This window comes from Zea mays, chromosome 9 (assembly GCF_902167145.1).
Source record: "Zea mays cultivar B73 chromosome 9, Zm-B73-REFERENCE-NAM-5.0, whole genome shotgun sequence".
NCBI classification, from domain to species: Eukaryota; Viridiplantae; Streptophyta; class Magnoliopsida; order Poales; family Poaceae; genus Zea; species Zea mays.
Window position 1 is genome coordinate 52,050,721 of NC_050104.1, and position 21,650 is coordinate 52,072,370.

The 21,650-nt window shown below is 44.1% G+C and overlaps 1 protein-coding gene and 1 pseudogene across 1 annotated transcript in view; both read left to right on the forward strand.

Moving 5' to 3' along the window:
- LOC100284466 (uncharacterized) overlaps nucleotides 15,497-21,650 on the forward strand; it is a 47,724-nt gene continuing 41,570 nt past the window's right edge. Inside the window, 4 exon segments of the mRNA NM_001157361.1 lie at nucleotides 15,497-15,840; nucleotides 16,326-16,377; nucleotides 17,576-17,649; nucleotides 17,726-17,979. Coding sequence (NP_001150833.1) covers nucleotides 15,562-15,840; nucleotides 16,326-16,377; nucleotides 17,576-17,649; nucleotides 17,726-17,979 — 659 coding nt within the window. The 5' untranslated portion in view covers nucleotides 15,497-15,561.
- LOC115409979 (uncharacterized) overlaps nucleotides 15,497-21,650 on the forward strand; it is a 47,724-nt pseudogene continuing 41,570 nt past the window's right edge.

A 21,650-nucleotide genomic window follows, 5' to 3' on the forward strand; every position in this document is an offset into this window, starting at 1 on the left:
TTCTGCCACGATGTGATAGTACCTGGCCGAAGAGAAGAATACCATGTTTGGGCTACATTCCGGACTGCCATGACGAAGGACTTCGCCATGACCGCAGTATTGCCCTCATACGAAGATATAGTTGCTTCGTAGCTCATCAGAAACTGCTTTGGATCTGAGTGCCCATCATACATGGGAAGCTGAGGTGGCTTGTATGATGGAGGCCATGGGGTAGCCTGCAGTTCTGCTGCCAAGGGAGAAGTATCATCAAAAGTAAAGGCATCATGATTAAAATCATCATACCAATAATCCTCGTTGAATAAGCCTTCTTGACGAAGCTCCCTGTGTTGAGGCCTTCGATCTTGTTCATCTTGGGCAAGATGACACACTTCTTCGGTGCTTCGTCGATCTTCCTTTGAAGATCAGCCAATCGCGCCATCTTCTCCTTCTTTCTTTGTACTTGCTGATGGATGATCTCCATGTCCCTGATCTCTTGGTCCAACTCCTCCTCCTGGAGTGTTGGACTGGTGGCCTTCCTTTTCTGGCTCCGAGCTTCTCGGAGAGAAAGAGTTTCCTAGTTTGGGTCCAGTGGCTGCAGTGCAGCAGCCCCTGTCGCTGAAGCTTTCTTCGGCGGCATGACGAAGGTCAGTGCTTGCCGAAGGTGGTCGAAAAGGGTTCACCGGAGGTGGGCGCCAATGTTGGGGACTTGTTCTCAAATGCTATGAGTTAAGAACAAGGCAACACAAAATGTTAAATGCTAATGTCCTTCGTCCTTCGAAGCATTATTTCCCTTAGGATATAATGATCTTTAGACGAAAGTTATGGACGGACATACCTTCATAAATGTGATATCTGTTAATATAAGTAGAAGTATATGAAATATAAGAGACAACATAAACAATCATGTATCATCATCAATTCATTCTCATTATCTTATCATAGAAAGATAGAAACAATATTAAATTATAAATGTACCTTCGACTTGATAGAAGGTAAAAGTACTAGCGTGATGCAAAAGCAAGTACCAGTCAGCGTGAACAGTACGGGGTAGTGTTCATATATTTATAGGCACAGGACGCAGTCTGTGAGAAATTACATTCATGCTCTTTACATTTATTATTAACTTATAGACAATTCTATGAGGACTAGATAGCCTTTTCCCCTTTAATTCGGTTCCTCTTTCCGCCATTTAGCCGAAGCTCCCCTGCACGTAGCTTCGGAGCAACTCCAACCTTCGTCACGATCATGGTTTTTACATCGTACATGCTTTTAGCCCGAGTCTGAAGGTACCACCTATTCACATGTCACACTTGGAAGATATTGTTAAATCATGTTTTTGAGGACCTTCGGAGGACGAAGGCCCCCAACAGCAAACGACTTGAATGTTTCAAACACATTAGATTTATCCCGAAGAAATAAACCCAAGTGAATCTAGAATAATCATCCACAATTACAAGACAATAAGAATTACCACCAATACTCACAAAAGATGTTGGTCCAAAAAGATCCATGTGAAGTAATTCCAATGGCCTACGAGTTGACATTTGACTCTTGTTTGGATGAGTGTTTGCCACTTGCTTCCCGGCTTGACATGAGCTACACAATTTGTTCTTTTCAAACTTCACACCCTTCAAACCACGAACTAAGTCATGCTTGGTTAATTGATTCAATTGTCTCATACCAACATGATCAAGTCTCCTATGCCATAACCACCCTAGTGAAGCCTTAGATTATACACAAGTTGTAAGTTTTGCCTCATTACATGAAAAATCAACAAGATAAAGATTTTCATATCTAAAACCTTTAAACATTAGATTGCTACCATCAACGCTAGAGATGAGAACATCATCTACAGTAAAATTGCAACTAAAGCCTAAATGACATAGTTGAGCTATGAATAGCAAGTTGAAGTTTAGAGATTCAACTAAAAGTACATTTGATATGGAATAGTCATTTGAGATAGCAATTACTCAAACCTTTAACCTTTCCTTTGTGATTATCTCCAAATGTGATGCTATCATAATGTGAACAACCTTCCTCACCCATTTGGGTGAACATCCTCACAACCCCGATCATGTGTTAAGTGCAACCACTATCCAACACCAAATGATTCCCTCCCGCCTTGTAGTTTACCTTAGCATCACCCTTTGCCATGAGACGATGAGGAGATGAGAAGAGTGAAGGAGCTTCCTTAATGGCGATTCCGGCATTTAGTTTGGATGAAGAATCATCATCATCATCATCATCCGAGCTAGCATCCGAATCCCATTCAACTAGATAGGCTTGCCATCCTTCTTGTGGTAGAATTTCTTCTTCTTCTTATCATCTCCATCTTTTCCCTTATTCTTCTTGCTTAGGCAATTCATGGCAATGTGACCAGGTTTCCCACACTCAAAACACTTTTTATCATTAAAATCATGTCTTCTTGATGTTTGGCCTCTTCTAGTTGACACTTCTTCATGAATTTGTTGAATTTCTTCACAAACAGATCCAACTCCTCATCACTCTCACTTCCATTTCCATCTTCACTTTCTTCTTTTTTAATTGCCTTGGAAGCTTTAGCTTTGAGAGATATTGATTCACTTTTCACTTTCTTGGCCAAACTCATAGCCTCGCCTTGGGACTTCTTGAATATATCTTGAGTAAGAATTTCTCCCAATACTTGGTTGGAGAAGTTGTGGTCAAATCACTTCATACTAACATGGTCACAATAGTGTCGTATTTCTCCGGAAGGGATCTAAGAAACTTATGAGTGAAATCCACATCCGATACATTGAAACTGAGTCCCTTGAGTTCATTTACTATCTCATTTAACCAGTTGAACATGACGGACACACTTTTATCTCCCTTCACGAAAAATTGCTCAAATTTTCCTTTACACACATATAACTTTGCACTCTTAACAATTGTAGTTCCTTCATGAATTTCCATTAGCTTAGTCCAAATCTCATGAGCGGTTGTGAGATTCTTGATACGATTGAACTCATTGATGTCTAGAGCATCATAGAATACATTCATGGCTTGATCATTGGTTAGAACATTTGCATTGTCACTAGATGATGGTTCATCTTGCTTCAATACAACAAATACATCTCTCACAATTGGCCAAATCTTTCTTCCCATTGCTTTAAGATGCATTGACATTCTTATTTTCAAATAGTCATAATTGTTCCCATCAAAATGCGGTGGCTTCCCAATGTGCACATTGTTGTTACTAGCTGAAAGGGAATTAGGCTTACATCTATTTCCTAAATGATTTTGGTGGTTGAATTGCCCAACACAAATAAATTGGACTATCTAGTTTGCTCTAGTGTATAAGTTATACAGGTGCCAAAGGTTCACACTTAGCCAATAAAAATGACCAAGAATTGGGTTCATCAAAGAGAGCAAAGGGATTACCGAAGTGTGCCCTGGTCTGGCGCACCGGACTGTCCGGTGCGCCACCGGACAGTGTTCGGTGCACCAGGGGACTTCACACTGAACTCTTCACCTTCGGGAAAATCCAGAGGCGCTCCACTATAATTCACCGGACTGTCCGGTGTACACCGGACAGTGTCCGGTGCCCCAGGGAAGAGCGACTCTGGAACTCGCCAGCTTCGGGAATTCGCTCCGCTATAATTCACCGGACATGTCTGGTGTACACCGGACTGTCCGGTGAGCCAGCGGAGCAACGACAACTTCGCGCCAACGGTCACCTGCAGAAGCATTAAATGCGCGCCAGAGCGCGCAGAGGTCAGGCACGCGCGAAGTGGCGCACCGGACACTCTACAGTACATGTCCGGTGTGCCACCGGACATCCAGGCGGGCCCAGCCGTCAGAGCACCAACGGTCGGAACCCAACGGCCTGGTGACGTGGCTGGCGCACCGGACACTGTCTGGTGTGCACCGGACTGTCCGGTGCACCATGCGACAGACAGCCCCACCAAACGGCTAGTTTGGTGGTTGGGGCTATAAATACCCCCAACCACCCCACATTCAAGTCATCCAAGTTTTCCCACTTCAACTACTTACAAGAGCTCTAGCATTCAATTCTAGACACACCCAAGTGATCAAATCCTCTCCAAACTCCACACAACCCCCTAGTGATTAGTGAGAGAGATTTGCTTGTGTTCTTTCGAGCTCTTGCGCTTGGATTGCTTTCTTCTTTCTTTGATTCTTTCTTGCGATCAAACTCACTTGTAATTGAGGCAAGAGACACCAATCTTGTGGTGGTCCTTGTGGGAACTTTGTGTTCCAAGTGATTGACAAGAAAAGCTCACTCGGTCCGAGGGACCGTTTGAGAGAGGGAAAGGGTTTAAAGAGACCTGGTCTTTGTGACCACCTCAATGGGGAGTAGGTTTGCAAGAACCGAACCTCGGTAAAACAAATCCACGTGTCTCACTCCTTATTCGCTTGCGATTTGTTTTGCACCCTCTCTCGCGGACTCAATTATATTTCTAACGCTAACCCGGCTTGTAGTTGTGATTATTTTTGAGAATTTCAGTTTCGCCCTATTCACCCCCCCTCTAGGCGACTTTCAATTGGTATTAGAGCCCGGTGCTTCATTAGAGCCTAACCGCTTGAAGTGATGTCGGGAGAACACGCCAAGAAGGAGATGGAGACCGGCGACAAGCCCGCTACAAGCCACGGGAAGGCTTCATCGGGAGAGTCCCACAACAAGGAGAAGAAGAAGGAGAAGAAGAAGGAGAAGAAGACTTCTTCTCACAAATCGCATCGGAGTGGCGACAAAATAAAGAAGATGAGGAAGGTGGTCTACTACGAGACCGACACTTCATCACCTTCTACCTCCGGCTCCGACGCACCCTCCATAACTTCTAAGCGTCATGAGCGCAAGAAGTTTAGTAAGATTCCCTTACATTATCCTCGTACTTCTAGACATACTCCATTACTTTCCGTTTCATTAGGCAAACCGCCAACTTTTGACGGTGAAGATTATGCTAGGTGGAGTGATTTAATAAAATTTCATCTAACCTCACTCCACAAAAGTATATGGAATGTTGTTGAGTTTGGAGCATAGGTACCATCCGTAGGGGATGAGAATTATGATGAGGACGAGGTGGCCCAAATCGAGCACTTCAACTCCCAAGCCACATCCATACTCCTCGCCTCTCTAAGTAGGGAGGAGTACAACAAGGTGCAAGGACTAAAAAGCGCCAAGGAAGTTTGGGACGTGCTCAAGACAGCGCACGAGGGTGATGAACTCACCAAGATCACCAAGCGGGAAACGATCGAGGGGGAGCTCGGTCGCTTCCGTCTTCGCCAAGGGGAGGAGCCACAAGATATGTACAACCGGCTCAAGACCTTGGTGAATCAAGTGCGCAACCTCGGGAGCAAAAAGTGGTATGACCACGAGGTGGTTAAGGTTATTCTAAGATCTCTTATTTTTCTTAACCCTACTCAAGTACAATTAATTCGTGGTAATCCAAGATATACACTAATGACTCCCGAGGAAGTAATCGGGAATTTTGTGAGCTTTGAATTTATGATCAAGGGCTCACAGAAGATCAACGAGCTTGACGGTCCCTCCACGTTCGAAGCTCAACCGGTTGCATTCAAGGGGACGGAGGAGAAGAAGGAGGAATCTACACCAAGTAGACAACCAATCGACGCCTCCAAGCTCGACAATGAGGAAATGGCGCTTGTCATCAAAAGCTTTCGCCAAATCCTCAAGCAAAGGAGGGGGAAAGATTACAAGCCCCGCTCCAAGAAGGTTTGCTACAAGTGTGGTAAGCCTGGTCACTTTATTGCAAAATGTTCTATTTCTAGTGACAGGGGCGATGACAAGAAGGGGAGAAGAAAGGAGAAGAAGAGGTACTACAAGAAGAAGGGCGACGATGCCCATGTTTGTCGCGAGTGGGACTCCGACGAAAGTTCTAGCGACTCCTCCGACGACGAGGACGCCGCCAACATCACCGTCACCAAGGGACATCTCTTCCCCAACGTCGACCACAAGTGCCTCATGGCAAAGGACGGCAAAAAGAAGAAGGTTAAATCTAAATCCTCCACTAGATATGAATCCTCTAGTGATGAAAATGCTAGTGATGAGGAAGATAACTTGCGCACTCTTTTTGCCAACTTAAACATGCAACAAAAAGAGAAATTAAATGAATTAATTAGTGCCATCCATGAGAAGGATGATCTCTTGGACTCCCAAGAGGACTTCCTAATCAAGTAAAATAAAAGGCATGTTAAAGTTAAAAATGCTTATGCTCTAGAAGTTGAAAAATATGAAAAATTATCCAGTGAGCTAAGCACTTGCCATCAGACTATAGACAACCTTAGAAATGAGAATTCTAATTTGTTGGTTAAGGTTGATTCTATTGCTTGTAATGTTTCAATTCCCAATCTTAGAGATAATAATGATGATTTACTTGCTAAGATTGAAGAATTAAACATATCTCTTGCTAGCCTTAGGATTGAGAATGAAAAATTGCTTGCTAAGGCTAAGGATTTTGATGTTTGCAATGCTACTATTTCCGACCTTAGAACTAAAAATGATATTTTGCATGCTAAGGTTGTAGAATTAAAATCTTGCAAACCCTCTACATCTACCGTTGAGCACACTTCTATTTGTACTAGATGTAGAGATGTTGATGTTAATGCTATTCATGATCACATGGCTTTAATTAAACAACAAAATGATCATATAGCAAAACTAGATGCTAAGATTGTCGAGCATGACTTAGAAAATGAAAAATTTAAATTTGCTAGAAGCATGCTCTATAGAGGGAAACACCCTGGCATTAAGGATGGCATTGGCTTCCAACAGGGAGGCAATGTCAAAATTAGTGCCCCTCCTAAGAAGTTGTCTAATTTTGTTAAGGGCAAGGCTCCCATGCCTCAGGATAACGAGGGATACATTTTGTACCCTGCCGGTTATCCTGAGAGCAAAATTAGGAGAATTCACTACTCTAGGAAGTCTCACTCTGGTCCTAATCATGCTTTTATATATAAGAGTGAGACATCTAGTTCTAGGCAACAATCCCATGTTAAGTTGCCTAAGAAGAAAACTCCTAGTGCATCAAATGACCATGACATATCATTTAAAACTTTTGATGCATCTTATGTTTTGACTAACAAATCCGGCAAGGTAGTTGCCAAATATGTTGGGGGCAAGCACAAGGGGTCAAAGACTTGTGTTTGGGTACCCAAAGTTCTTGTTTCTAATGCCAAAGGACCCAAAACCATTTGGGTACCTAAAGTCAAGAACTAAAAATGTTTTGTAGGTTTATGCATCTGGGGGCTCAAGCTGGGTAATCGACAGCGGGTGCACAAACCACATGACAGGGGAGAAGAAGATGTTTTCCTCCTACGAGAAAAACCAGGATCCCCAACGAGCTATCACATTCGGGGATGGAAACCAAGGTTTGGTTAAGGGTTTGGGTAAAATTGCTATATCTCCTGACCATTCTATTTCCAATGTTTTTCTTGTAGATTCATTAGATTACAATTTGCTTTCTGTATCTCAATTATGCAAAATGGGCTACAACTGTTTATTCACTGATGTAGGTGTCACTGTCTTTAGAAGAAGTGATGATTCAATAGCATTTAAGGGAGTGTTAGAGGGTCAGCTATACTTAGTGAATTTTGATAGAGCTGAACTTGACACTTGCTTAATTGCTAAGACTAACATGGGCTGGCTCTGGCATCGCCGACTAGCACATGTTGGGATGAAGAATCTTCATAAGCTTCTAAAGGGAGAGCACATTTTAGGATTAACCAATGTTCATTTTGAGAAAGACAAGGTTTGTAGCGCATGCCAAGCAGGAAAGCAAGTTGGTGTCCATCATCCACACAAGAACATCATGACGACTGACAGGCCACTGAAGCTCCTACACATGGATCTATTCGGCCTGATTGCTTACATAAGCATCAGAGGGAGTAAGTATTGTCTAGTAATTGTAGATGATTATTCTCGCTTCACTTGGGTGTTCTTTTTGCAGGAAAAATCTCATACCCAAGAGACCTTAAAGGGATTCTTGAGACGGGCTCAAAATGAGTTCGCCTTAAGGATCAAGAAAATTAGAAGCGACAACGGGACGGAGTTCAAGAACTCTCAAATTGAAGGCTTCCTTGAGGAGGAGGGCATCAAGCATGAGTTCTCTTCTCCCTACACCCCACAACAACAATGGTGTAGTAGAGAGGAAGAATCGAACTCTATTGGACATGGCAAGAACCATGCTTGATGAGTATAAGACTTCGGATCGGTTTTGGGCCGAGGCGGTCAACACCGCCTGCTACGCCATCAACCGGTTATATCTACATCGAATCCTCAAGAAGACATCTTATGAACTCCTAACCGGTAAAAAGCCCAATATTTCATATTTTAGAGTCTTTGGTAGCAAATGCTTTATTCTTGTTAAAAGAGGTAGAAAATCTAAATTTGCTCCTAAGACAGTAGAAGGCTTTTTACTAGGATATGATTCAAACACAAGGGCATATAGAGTCTTTAACAAGTCCTCCGGACAAGTTGAAGTTTCTTGTGACGTTGTGTTTGATGAGACTAACGGCTCTCAAGTAGAGCAAGTTGATCTTGATGAGATAGGTATTGAAGAGGCTCCGTGCATCGCGCTAAGGAACATGTCCATTGGGGATGTGTGTCCTAAGGAATCCGAAGAGCCTCCAAATGCACAAGATCAACCATCCTCCTCCACGCAAGCATCCCCACCAACTCAAAATGAGGATGAGGCTCAAGTTGATGAAGGAGAAGATTAATCAAATGAGCCACCTCAAGATGACGGCAATGATCAAGGGGGGGATGCAAATGATCAAGGCAAGGAGGATGAAGAACAAAGGCCGCCACACCCAAGAGTCCACCAAGCAATCCAACGAGATCACCCCGTCGACACCATCCTCGGCGACATTCATAAGGGGGTAACCACTAGATCTCGTGTTGCACATTTTTGTGAACATTACTCGTTTGTTTCCTCTATTGAGCCACATAGGGTAGAGGAAGCCCTTCAAGATTCGGATTGGGTGGTGGCAATGCAAGAGGAGCTCAACAACTTCACTAGGAATGAGGTATGGCATTTAGTTCCACGTCCTAATCAAAATGTTGTAGGAACCAAATGGGTCTTCCGCAACAAGCAAGATGAGCATGGTGTGGTGACAAGGAACAAAGCTCGACTTGTGGCCAAGGGATACTCCCAAGTCGAAGGTTTGGATTTCGGTGAAACCTATGCACCTGTAGCTAGGCTTGAGTCAATTCATATATTATTGGCCTATGCTACTTACCATGGCTTCAAGCTTTATCAAATGGACGTGAAGAGTGCCTTCCTCAATGGACCAATCAAGGAAGAAGTCTATGTTGAGCAACCTCCCGGCTTTGAAGATAGTGAGTACCCTAACCATGTGTATAAACTCTCTAAGGCGCTTTATGGGCTCAAGGAAGCCCCAAGAGCATGGTATGAATGCCTTAGGGATTTCCTTATCACTAATGGATTCAAAGTCGGAAAGGCCGATCCTACTTTATTCACTAAAACTCTTGAAAATGACTTGTTCGTATGCCAAATTTATGTTGATGATATTATATTTGGGTCTACTAACGAGTCCACATGTGAAGAATTTAGTAGGATCATGACACAAAAATTCGAGATGTCTATGATGGGGGAGTTGAAATATTTCTTAGGATTTCAAGTGAATCAACTCCAAGAGGGCACCTTCCTAAGCCAAACGAAGTATACTCAAGATATTCTAAGCAAGTTTGGAATGAAGGATGCCAAACCCATCAAGACACCCATGGGAACCAATGGGCATCTCGACCTCGACGAGGGAGGTAAATCCGTCGATCAAAAGGTATACCGGTCGATGATAGGTTCTTTGCTATATTTATGTGCATCTCGACCGGATATTATGCTTTCCGTATGCATGTGTGCAAGATTCCAAGCCGACCCTAAGGAAGCTCACCTTACGGCCGTAAAACGAATCTTGAGATATTTGGTTTATACTCCTAAGTTTGGGCTTTGGTATCCTAGGGGATCCACATTTGATTTGATTGGTTATTCGGATGCCGATTGGGCGGGGTGTAAAATCAATAGAAAAAGCACATCGGGGACTTGCCAGTTCTTGGGAAGATCCTTGGTGTCTTGGGCTTCAAAGAAGCAAAATTCCGTAGCTCTTTCTACCGCCGAAGCCGAGTATATTGCCGCAGGCCATTGTTGCGCGCAACTACTTTGGATGAGGCAAACCCTTAGGGACTACGGTTACAAACTAACCAAAGTCCCTCTTCTATGTGATAATGAGAGTGCAATCCGCATGGCGGATAATCCCGTTGAGCATAGCCGCACTAAACACATAGCCACTCGGTATCACTTTTTAAGGGATCACCAACAAAAGGGAGATATCGATATTTCTTACATTAATACTAAAGATCAATTAGCCGATATCTTTACCAAGCCACTTGATGAACAAACTTTTAACAAACTTAGGCATGAGCTAAATATTCTTGATTCTAGGAACTTCTTTTGTTGATTTGCACACATAGCTCATTCATATACCTTTGATCATGTCTCTTTCATATGCTATGACTAATATGTCTTCAAGTCTATTTCAAACCAAGTCATAGGTCTATTGAAAGGAAATTGGAGTCTTCGGCGAAGACAAAGGCTTCCACTCCGTAACTCATCCTTCGTCGTCGCTCCGCGCAACTCTCCATCTTTGGGGGGAGAGAACATGAGTCCAAAGCAAAAGAACTTCGTCTTTGGTAAAATCTTCACTCATATTTTATTTTACCAAAGGGGAGAAAATTACTTCAAGGGCTCTAATGACTCCGTTTTTGGCGATTCATGCCAAAAGGGGAGAGAGTATTAGCCCAAAGCAAAAGGACCACACCACCACCTAATTTTAAAATGATTTTTAATTGGAAATTTCAAAATTGGTATTCTTATCATGTTCCAAAGGGGGAGAAACTAGTATTTCAAAATTGATATATCAAAACCCTCTTGAACAACTAAGAGGAGAATTTCATTAAGGGGAGTTTTGTTTAGTCAAAGGAAAAGCATTTGAAACAGGGGGAGAAAATTTCAAATCTTGAAAATGCTTCGTAAAATCTTATTCATTTACCTTTGACTATTTGCAAAAGAACTTTGAAAAGGATTTACAAAAGAATTTGCAAAAACAAAACAAGTGGTGCAGGCGTGGTCCAAAAAGTCAAAAAATGAAGAAACAATCCATGCATATCTTATAAGTATTTATATTGGCTCAACTCAAAGCAACCTTTGCACTTACATTATGCAAGCTAGTTCAATTATGCACTTCTATATTTGCTTTGGTTTGTGTTGGCATCAATCACCAAAAAGGGGGAGATTGAAAGGGAATTAGGCTTACATCTATTTCCTAAATGATTTTGGTGGTTGAGTTGCCCAACACAAATAAATTGGACTAACTAGTTTGCTCTAGTGTATAAGTTATACAGGTGCCAAAGGTTCACACTTAGCCAATAAAAATGACCAAGAATTGGGTTCATCAAAGAGAGCAAAGGGATAACCGAAGTGTGCCCTGGTCTGGCACACCGGACTGTCCGGTGCGCCACTGGACAGTGTCCGGTGCACCAGGGGACTTCACACTGAACTCTTCACCTTCGGGAAAATCCAGAGGCGCTCCGCTATAATTCACCGGACTGTCCGGTGTACACCGGACAGTGTCCGGTGCCCCAGGGAAGAGCGACTCTGGAACTCGCCAGCTTCGGGAATTCGCTCCGCTATAATTCACCGGACATGTCCGGTGTACACCGGACTGTCCGGTGAGCCAGCGGAGCAACGACTACTTCGCGCTAACGGTCACCTGCAGAAGCATTAAATGTGCGCCAGAGCGCGCAGAGGTCAGGCACGCGCGAAGTGGCGCACCGGACACTCTACAGTACATGTCCGGTGTGCCACCGGACATCCAGGCGGGCCCAGCAGTCAGAGCTCCAACAGTCGGAACCCAACGGCCTGGTGACGTGGCTGGCGCACCGGACACTGTCCGGTGTGCACCGGACTGTCCGGTGCACCATGCGACAGACAGCCCCACCAAACGGCTAGTTTGGTGGTTGGGGCTATAAATACCCCCAACCACCCCACATTCAAGTCATCCAAGTTTTCCCACTTCAACTACTTACAAGAGCTCTAGCATTCAATTCTAGACACACCCAAGTGATCAAATCTTCTCCAAACTCCACACAACCCCCTAGTGATTAGTGAGAGAGATTTGCTTGTGTTCTTTCGAGCTCTTGCGCTTGGATTGCTTTCTTCTTTCTTTGATTCTTTCTTGCGATCAAACTCACTTGTAATTGAGGCAAGAGACACCAATCTTGTGGTGGTTCTTGTGGGAACTTTGTGTTCCAAGTGATTGAGAAGAAAAGCTCACTCGGTCCGAGGGACTGTTTGAGAGAGGGAAAGGGTTGAAAGAGACCCGATCTTTGTGACCACCTCAACGGGGAGTAGGTTTGCAAGAACCGAACCTCGGTAAAACAAATCCACGTGTCTCACTCCTTATTCGCTTGTGATTTGTTTTGCACCCTCTCTCGCGGACTCAATTATATTTCTAACGCTAACCCGGCTTGTAGTTGTGATTATTTTTGAGAATTTCAGTTTCGCCCTATTCACCCCCCCTCTAGGCGACTTTCACTAGCCATTTTGTCCAACTCCGAGATGGTCAAATCCACAAACAATGGAATCCTTGGCTTTGATACCACTTGTAGAATCTAGGACACCGGCTAGAGGGGGTGAATAGACGGTTTTAACTAAAATTACTGACACTAGAGAAATTTAATCAATATGACAAGAGACATAAATTCTCTAGCTATGATAGGTTAGCAAACTATGATGAACAATTATGGCAATACTAGTAATGATAGACAATACACAAATTACTAACTACTTGCAAAGTAATAAGTAAGGAGTCAAGAGAATGACACAAAGTTTTATCCCATGATATTGGTGATTTGCCGATCACCCCTAATCCACATTGAGGTGGACTTCAAGCTCTTGCTTGCTCCTCTATCAAGACATGGCTTGATCTTTGAGCCAAGTAGACAAGAAATCACTCAATACATTGATTCCACTAGCGTCACCTTTGCCTCTCCGGCGAGGTAGACGCGAACCCCTCACAATCAACATCGCGGCTCCTCCACAACCTTCACAGAGAGCTCGACAAAGACAACACCCGAGCCATCTAGGAGGTGGCAACCTCCAAGAGTAACAAGTCAACGACGCTTGCTCGGTGTACCACATAGTGCCTCAAAGATCACCAATGGATGCAAATGCACTAGGAGCTCTCAATCACTCACTAGAATGCAATCTCAAGCAAAGAGTGTGAGATAATGAGTTAGAGGGTCACAATTGATCTTAATGTGTGTTAGGAATGGCCAAGAGAGTCCTCACACACGAGCTCCACCTCAATTTATAACCACCTCACATTTCTAACCGTTATGTGCAACTAGCACAACTTCTGCGCACACGTGGATGGTCCGCCGTACAAGTAATGGCTATAGTTTCCATTTGAAACCTTTCAGTGATGTCAGAAAAAGTCAGGCTCGGATGGTCCGCCAACCCCGGTCGGACGGTCTGGGACCTAACAACTTAAATCGCCAGAGTACTAACCAAGTTGATTTTCATATGCGGATTGTCCGCCCTATAAGGCCGGACGATCCGCCCCTAGGATTTAGTACTGTCCGGGTTAAAGCCTCGGACGATCTGTAGTTCAAACGCCCAAAAACACACAGTCCCTGCCCAAATCCAATTTGGCACCTACGGTCGGTCTATCGACCCTGGCTGGACGGTCTGCACAAGGACGCAGAGACATGTGCAACTTCGGACCCCTCTGGATGGATCGTGGACGGTCCGTCCTCCTGGCTTGGAAGGTCATCGCCCACAAACCTTTAGTCACTTTTTAAACACACTTTAGAAAAACATTTTAACTCTTGAAATCGGAAGCGCTGTCAGTCCTCATGTAAATGCAACTACTAGATGCTCTATGAGGCACTAAGTTTTACACAGACCAAAGTCATTGACCCCTCTTTATAGTATGGCTATCTAACCTATTAATTTGGTTAATTTCTTATCTAAACTCCTGATGACCGGTAAAAACAAAACCTATGTTATACCTTTGCCTTCACCTGATACACAACCAATGCTTATAAGTCTCCAAATTTTTTTCATTCTCTGTGATCCAACCTGCATTCTTATTTATCCAAGACTTGTTAGTGCACAAATGGTTGTCATTAATTACCAAAACACCACTAAGAGCTTAAATGATTCACATCTGGCCCCTGATCCTTGAGGGGTCCGCCTCCAGACCCACCCGTTGAAGCCATCCTGGATCCCAGCTTTTCGTCACCGCCGACCACGGGGCCCTGCGATCCGCTCGCCGACACCACCAACGCCGCTTGCACGGGAAGGAAGAGGGCAGCGGAATAGTCCGGGACGACGCATGAGGGAGAGCCCAGCGGCGTATAGCGGACGTTCCTTGTGTGCCACATTTAGAGGATGGGAAGCACACTTTAAAATTTAGAGGACACTACATGGTGCATTGCTGGAGGAGGTTGAGGAGGTCCCATTCGCTAGATATAGAGTATGGAGCGCTTTAGCGGACGTTGCTGGAGTTTGTCTTAGTATTTTGACCAAGCTCATGGACCATCAATGATCACGTTCTTCCTAAAGATGTGGGAGGACGCTAGATATGGGACGGATAACCATGATCTAGAACTGTGTTTAATTATGTTTAGTATGTCTTATATTAGATATTTAAATAACAACCACGAGTATTTCATATAGTTTAATTATTGTAAGGCCCGGTTTGTTTACCTTTATTTTGAGGAATTGGAATCTAACTAATGTAGTAGATTATTTTTTAGAATGTAACATTTCATAACTTTCCAAAGTTTATATATAAGTCTATCTCAATTTCATGGGGTGAGAGATGAAAATTGATTCTATAGATTTACATGCTACTTTTCTAATGTAGCACACTCTTCTACTTGCTTCTCTATACCATAAGTGTAGTGTATAATTATCTCTCTAATATGATTTAGAATAATATACAAAGGTACTACATATACAAATATATTAACTTAATTAGTTTGTATCTAAATTATGATTATTAGAATAGAATTAAATTCAACGAAACAAACGAGGCTAAGACTAATTATATAGATGAATTAAAAGACAAGATAAATTTAGTAAGCCGACTTAGAGATTTTTGGTTTCCAGAGACTATTTTTTATCTATTTTATTCAATTTTAGTTCTTAACTTGCAAAATAAGAAACTAAAATAGAATTTTAGTTTTTCGTAATTGACAATTTAAAAACTAAAATGAAATAAAATAGATCTACTAAAAATTAGTCTAGAGAAACCAAACACACCTTAATCATACACTAATTAGATTTAATAAGTAATGTTACCGTTTAATTCTCATATATATAATTATTTTTATAATTAGATTATATTTAATATTTTTAATTAACAAAATTTAGTCTGATGTAAACACCCCTGCACACAAAATCACGTACGCCCGCCCTTCCGTAAACTGTTCTTTGTTAAAGAAAAGGACTCTTGCGGTCCTGCCCCTTTCGTCTCTTCGCCGCCCCCCCGCGCGGCGGGTGAATGCCGATGGTTGCGGCCTCGCCAGAGAAGCTCCACTGCGGCGACGCGGGGTCAGGTGACAAAGAAAAGGAGGTGGCGGGGAGGGATGATGCCGAGGTTATGTCGCCGCAGCTCTCGGATGAGCTGTTGCGGGAGAAGGCGCAGCGCATCCAGGTCATGCTCACCAGAGGCATGTCCGAACGCCTCCCTGACCGCGGCAAGAAGCTACTCGCCACACTTGATGCCATCCACCGGGAGCAAGACCGCCGCCAGGCCCGAGGCGACGGGGCACGAGCGCCGGTAAGTCGCTATTATTCTTTCCTGTTTCTTTGTCTTCGTGGGCGGAGGTATTATGACTAGAGTTTCTATTCTCTGGGTGCTCCATGCTGGTGTAAATAACTTTGTGCGGGGTGAATTGGGGGAGGAGGTGGAGAGTCGTGCAAACTTCAAGCTCCTATTCAATGAAATAATGCAGAAGTGACGCAAAGATGCTATGCAATCTTGGATGTGCACAAAGAAACCGAAATCAAAATTAGAGCTTTCTAGAGTATACGATCAATTTGTCGTACTGTCTGGTAATGCCTAGCATATGTAGCTGAAATTGTGCCCAGCAGAGCAAAGTAAATAGCAAACAGGATGGTTTCTGCAATATAACGATGTGGAATTATGACAGCTGAGATCTCTGACCAGTGGAAACTGGAATGCTGTAATTGTACAATATAGTGACGGCTTGGTAAGTGGATTTGCGTGCCTGGTAAGCCTTTTTCTGGAATGGTTTCTTGCAGGGTAATGAAGCATGTGAAAGGATAGTCCGATCAAGGTGTATTGAATCATCTGGTACGTTACTGATGTAATATCATTTTAGCAACTTTCTAGACTTGGGAGTTTGGAAACACCAACTTGTAGAGATTTATTGTTCAAAACATGATTACATTCTCAAATAATAAAATGTAAGGTTATACGCTTTCATGTTTGCATTTATGAATATTCAGTGCTTTATATCAATATTGAATGAATGATGATTATCCTTTCTATGTTTTCAATATTCTACAGTTAATGCTGTTGCTTACTGCAGTTCCAGTGTTGGCTGTTTATGTTAGTTCTGGGTTTTATATTTTTCTCACTATTTTATTTGTAACTATCAAAGGGCATGTCTGGTGTAATGGTGAGAGCTCTCACCAAGTCACCATGTCACTCATGTCATGTGGGAGCCTCCCGCCCTGGGTTTGCCCTTTATTTTATTTTGTTTATAACTAGCAGTCTAGCAATCTACTCTGTTTATGTGTAACTTCCTTAGGGCGTCTTTTCATGTGCATTTCTTTCGTTAAGATATGTCTCTCTTGTTCTTAACCCTTCAAATAAAACACAACTAACATGTAAATGAAATTCATGTTGGCATAGATCAAATGAAATAATAAAATTTTCATGACGGTTATCGTGTTGTATTTGATGGAATTGTTGATAAGTGAATATTCATCTTTAATTGATTAACCTTTCTCTTTAACATTTGATATAGCTGAATAATCCCGACATTGTAAGATTTTTTATATACTTTCAAATGATTGAATTTAAACAGATTAGAAATTGTTAAAATAACTGGGTTAAAGCAAATGAATACTGAAAGCTATACGATAGATGAAACTATGTTGTAAAAGAAAAAGAACCTCCAGTTACAATCACAATGAATTCATATCTGTCAAATTGGAAATTGACACTTTTGACTCACTGTTATGGCCATGCTACTATATACAATGAAGGCAAATTATCGCTAGTGTATGGACCAAGTATGAAGAAAATCTGAATGTTGTGTGTGCTTTTATCTTTTCCACTATCTACAAATCTAACTACTAGTTGTTGAAGTGTAGATAGTTTGAAAAACAGTACGCTGATTGAGTTCTGAGCAGTTTGGATAACATAGTTTTTTGGGCTGACCAAGTTGTTTATACCATCTGTATACCCTTTGTCCCTTTCTATATGCTTGTTTTTTTGATTGATTTCTTTGTTGTTCAGATATGCATTTCCTAACTTTTTGTAGGTTTGCATAGTGACCTCAGTAGAGTTAAAGTATCAGTGGCTGATTTCATGTCTTCATTTGGAGCGGATAAAGAGGTGAATATCTTATTGTGTTGCTTAACCTTAAATATCTTCTTTTTTCATGTGCAATCATTTATGTTATGTACATTAGGCAGGCATCAAAATATCTAGTTTGGAAATAAAAGGTAGGAGCCCAAACAAGCCTAGCACTTCGATAGAAAACAAGGGGAAGTTATGTGAAGAGAAAGACTCTTGTGAAGCCTCTTCACAACAAATGAATTCAGTTCATGAAGAGTTGCATCTGGACACCTCAGAGAACATGCGGAAGACATCTTCTGATGTTGGCGCTAGCAACAATGGCAACAATGTAATGTGGGAAGAGGTTCCCACACCCTCTCGTAAAAGGTTGGTATTCATATGCTCTTGTGTCAACTTTCTAAAGATGTTTTTTTTTTTCATTTTTCGAGTTTTGGAATTTCATTTATCTAAGTAACATGGCACTGAAAATAACCCCCCTTTCTGGTGACAACTGAAAATAGTTAGATTTGCCGGAGGACACTTTGCTTGTTGTCAAATTTTCTTGTGGACACCGCCCCCAATAGTCAGATTCATCGGCCTTCTCTCAAAAGTCAGAAATGAATATTCTATTGGGCGTGGTGTCCACCAACAAATTTGACAAGAAGCAAAATGTCCTCCAACAAATCTGACTATTTTCAGGGTTCACCAGCAAAGGGAGGTCATTTTTGGTGTCCTTTGACAAATTTTGCCTAAACAAATATGCATGTTCACTTTATTGCTGCTGCTGATAAGACAAGTTTTCATGCTTCACACCTGATTGCTTATAAATAAAATGCATAAGAGGCTGTATTGTACCTTAGTTATACTTTTCAGTAAGTATAAATATGTCCGACTAGAGGAACCAGGAAACACATTTTCAAATTTAACTAGAAGTAATCAAGGAAATAATTGCTTCAGTTATTTTTTTCATATTTAGATAAATAAAATATATGTTCTGGAACTATACAATTAATTGTTAATCATACTGCATGTGCGAATAACCAAAGTTACGTTAATTTGTTATACTTAGGGCAGGGGTATAAATTTCAATTGAATCCTTCTCTTCATTTCTTTAGTTTCAGATTATTCAGAAGACTTTCCAATTAACCAAGGATGCTTGGTAGTGTGTTATTACCTTAATACAATCAAAATACACACTGTAGGTCATTGAATTTGAATGACATATTTCTTGCCCTTCAAGTTTTTTTTTCATTTTTTGTGAACTTGGTCTACTAAACAACAATTCATTTTTCTGAAATACCGTTGCATTCAATTTGGACTTTAAATAGTTGGTAGACTGTACGGCAAGATGAAGTTTTAAGTTAATGCCCACTTCTGGAAAATCATTGGAGGGACCACTGTTCAAATGATTTTTTCTGCCATGGTAAAACCGAATTTCATTACCACATCAACGAAATTACAACGTTCATCAGTTTTAGAATTCCGTTGCACTGTAACTACTTCCCATCTCCATGTTTCTGATCACCAAGGGATCAACCAGCATGGACCAAAAACCAACTAACAAACTGATCTAACAGAGTTAACCAACAAAAGAGGACCAACCCAGCTAAGGCAAATAAAACGATCTCTGTTATAGGCCAAGAGCCTGACAAGCAGCACATAGGCTGGAAAGGGACTATTACTGAGAACAACTATCCTGCATGAGGTATGAGCAGCTGATCATCGTGGTTGCCTTTCTTTGCAGCCTGTTTGTGGAAGAAGAACACCATTGCCTTCAGACTTTCTGCTCCTTGCATCAACTGCTTCTCCATCTCCGATTTCTGCAAACGTGCCAAATAATCAAGGAAGGAACAGATCATACAAATAATGTCCGTAGGGGATTTGATTCTCTTGTCTCTGAAACAAACAACATTTGCATCAATGCTTCTTTATGTCATGCTTGCCAATCAGGTCACCATACACGTTCGCCTTTTTCTAATTGTTAGAGTGCTGTTTACGACTTTGTGTATACCTCTATTGTAATGGGCCTTGGCCCACCACACAGCTATATATATTCACTCCCAACCCTGATTAGGGTTAGGGTTTTCACTCCAACTTGGTACTAGAGGTGGGTTTTCCAATTTTCTCATTCCCTCCCTCCCACCTCCAATCGCCGCCACCCTCCCCTGCCCCCAGCCGCCGTGCACCTCACCTTCTCCTCCGCCCGACGTCCTCCCTTACCTCCTCTCCCGGTTGACCGCCGCCTGGCCCTCTCTCGTCCACCGGGAGCTCCTCCCTGTTGCCGGATCGGGCTGCCCGTGCCGCCCCTTCCGCAGGCTTCACAGTTGCGCTTGCGCCGCCGTCGGCTCAGGCCCGCGCGCGCCGTTCGGTCTTCGCCGCGCTATCGTCAGGCGCCCCCACCACGCGCCTCCTTTGACGTGGTCACGACCTTCGTCCGCTGGTCCTCTTCTTGCTCCGGCCGCCACCTAGCCTAGCGCCACCGAATCCCGATCCCTGCGGGCCCACACCGCCTGCGCCGTCAGATCCCGTCGTGGTCCACTGCCACCGCTCGGGAGCACTCTCCTTCGGTGGCCGCGCCACCCTGCCGTGGTGCGCCGTCACCCAGGGCCTCTCTGTGTCGCCGCGGCATCGACCAGGGCCTCCCTGCACCGCCCCACCCTCCCTCCGGTGGCCGCGCCGACACACCCTGTCCCGGTGCGCCGCCGCCCCTGTGCCGCTGCCCTCCCCTTCGGCGGCCTCGCTGCTCTGCTGTCAACCGTGCGCTCCCGTGCCCCGTTCTCTAGCCGCCGACCCCTGTCTACGCGGATCACAGGTCCACCAGGCACTTCTCCTCTGGCTGCGCGTCGTCGCCATCCCTCCTCCCTTCTATGCGCACCCCGTCCCTCACCCGCGCGCCAGCGCCCTCGGTTCCACTTCCATGGCCACGCCTCCGTTTCCCACGCCCAGGAGCCTTCCCTCGCACGCAACTCCTACAGCCCCCGGTTTACTGACCCCCTTTCCCGCTACTCTTCCACCGTACGCCGCCGTTCCCGGCACTTCCTACGGTATCCCACCGCCCTCGGTGCCTCTGGCTTCACCCAGTTCTGCCGTGGTCGTTGTGCGTGTCCTTCACGACGACCATCTTGTCCGGGGTATTTTCGTGTTCTTCGATCATGCCATGAACCCTGTTCTTCGTGACTGCGTCGAGCTCCACCCCTAGGCCGGCCGTCACGTGCCCGGACCCATTGTATTCCTCCGTGCTGCGATCGCCTCCCTGGCAATCGAGCCTTCGTTGTCCCCCTCCCCTCCTAGTGGCCTTGTTGGAGCACCTCCCCTGGCCCTCTCCGCACACATCGTGGCCTCACCACCCTCTCCCTTTCCCACCGACTGGGTGGTTGACTCCGGAGCCTCCTTCCACACCACTCCTACCACTAGCTCGTTATTCCACTCCCATCTTCCACACCCCTCACATCCTTCCTCCATCGTTGTGGGCAACAGTTCCACCATCCCGGTCACTTCAGTAAGTGCATCGGTTCTTTCGGGACCATTCCACCTTCACGACGTCCTTGTCGCTCCCAGTCTGACTCATCCCCTTCTCTCGGTTCGTCGCTTTACCAGTGACAACCACTGCTCTATGGAGTTCGATCCCTGGGGGCTCACCATACGCCACCTTCCCACGCGTGCCGCACTTGCTCGCTGTTATAGCTCTAGCCCCCTCTACTCTATTCACTTGCCTTCCACTGCCCCCAACAGCGTAGCTTCCCCCCATGCTCTTGCTACTACCACCACCTTCGCCGTTTGGCATCGTTGTCTCGGGCACCCTGGACCTGACGTGATGTCCCAGCTCTCCAGCCACTCAGATATCTCCTACACTTGGGGTTCCTCTGAGCGCCTCTGTCATGTTTGTCAGCTCGGTCGTCACTCTCGTCTTCCTTTCTCCACTTCCACGTCTCGGGCTGCTCAGGCCAGCTTCTCCAGGAGCTCCACAGCCCCCTTTAGTGGGCCACCCTCGTCTACTGCGACAACGTCAGCGCGGTCTACCTCTTCACCACTCCCGTGTAGCATTAGCACACGAAGCA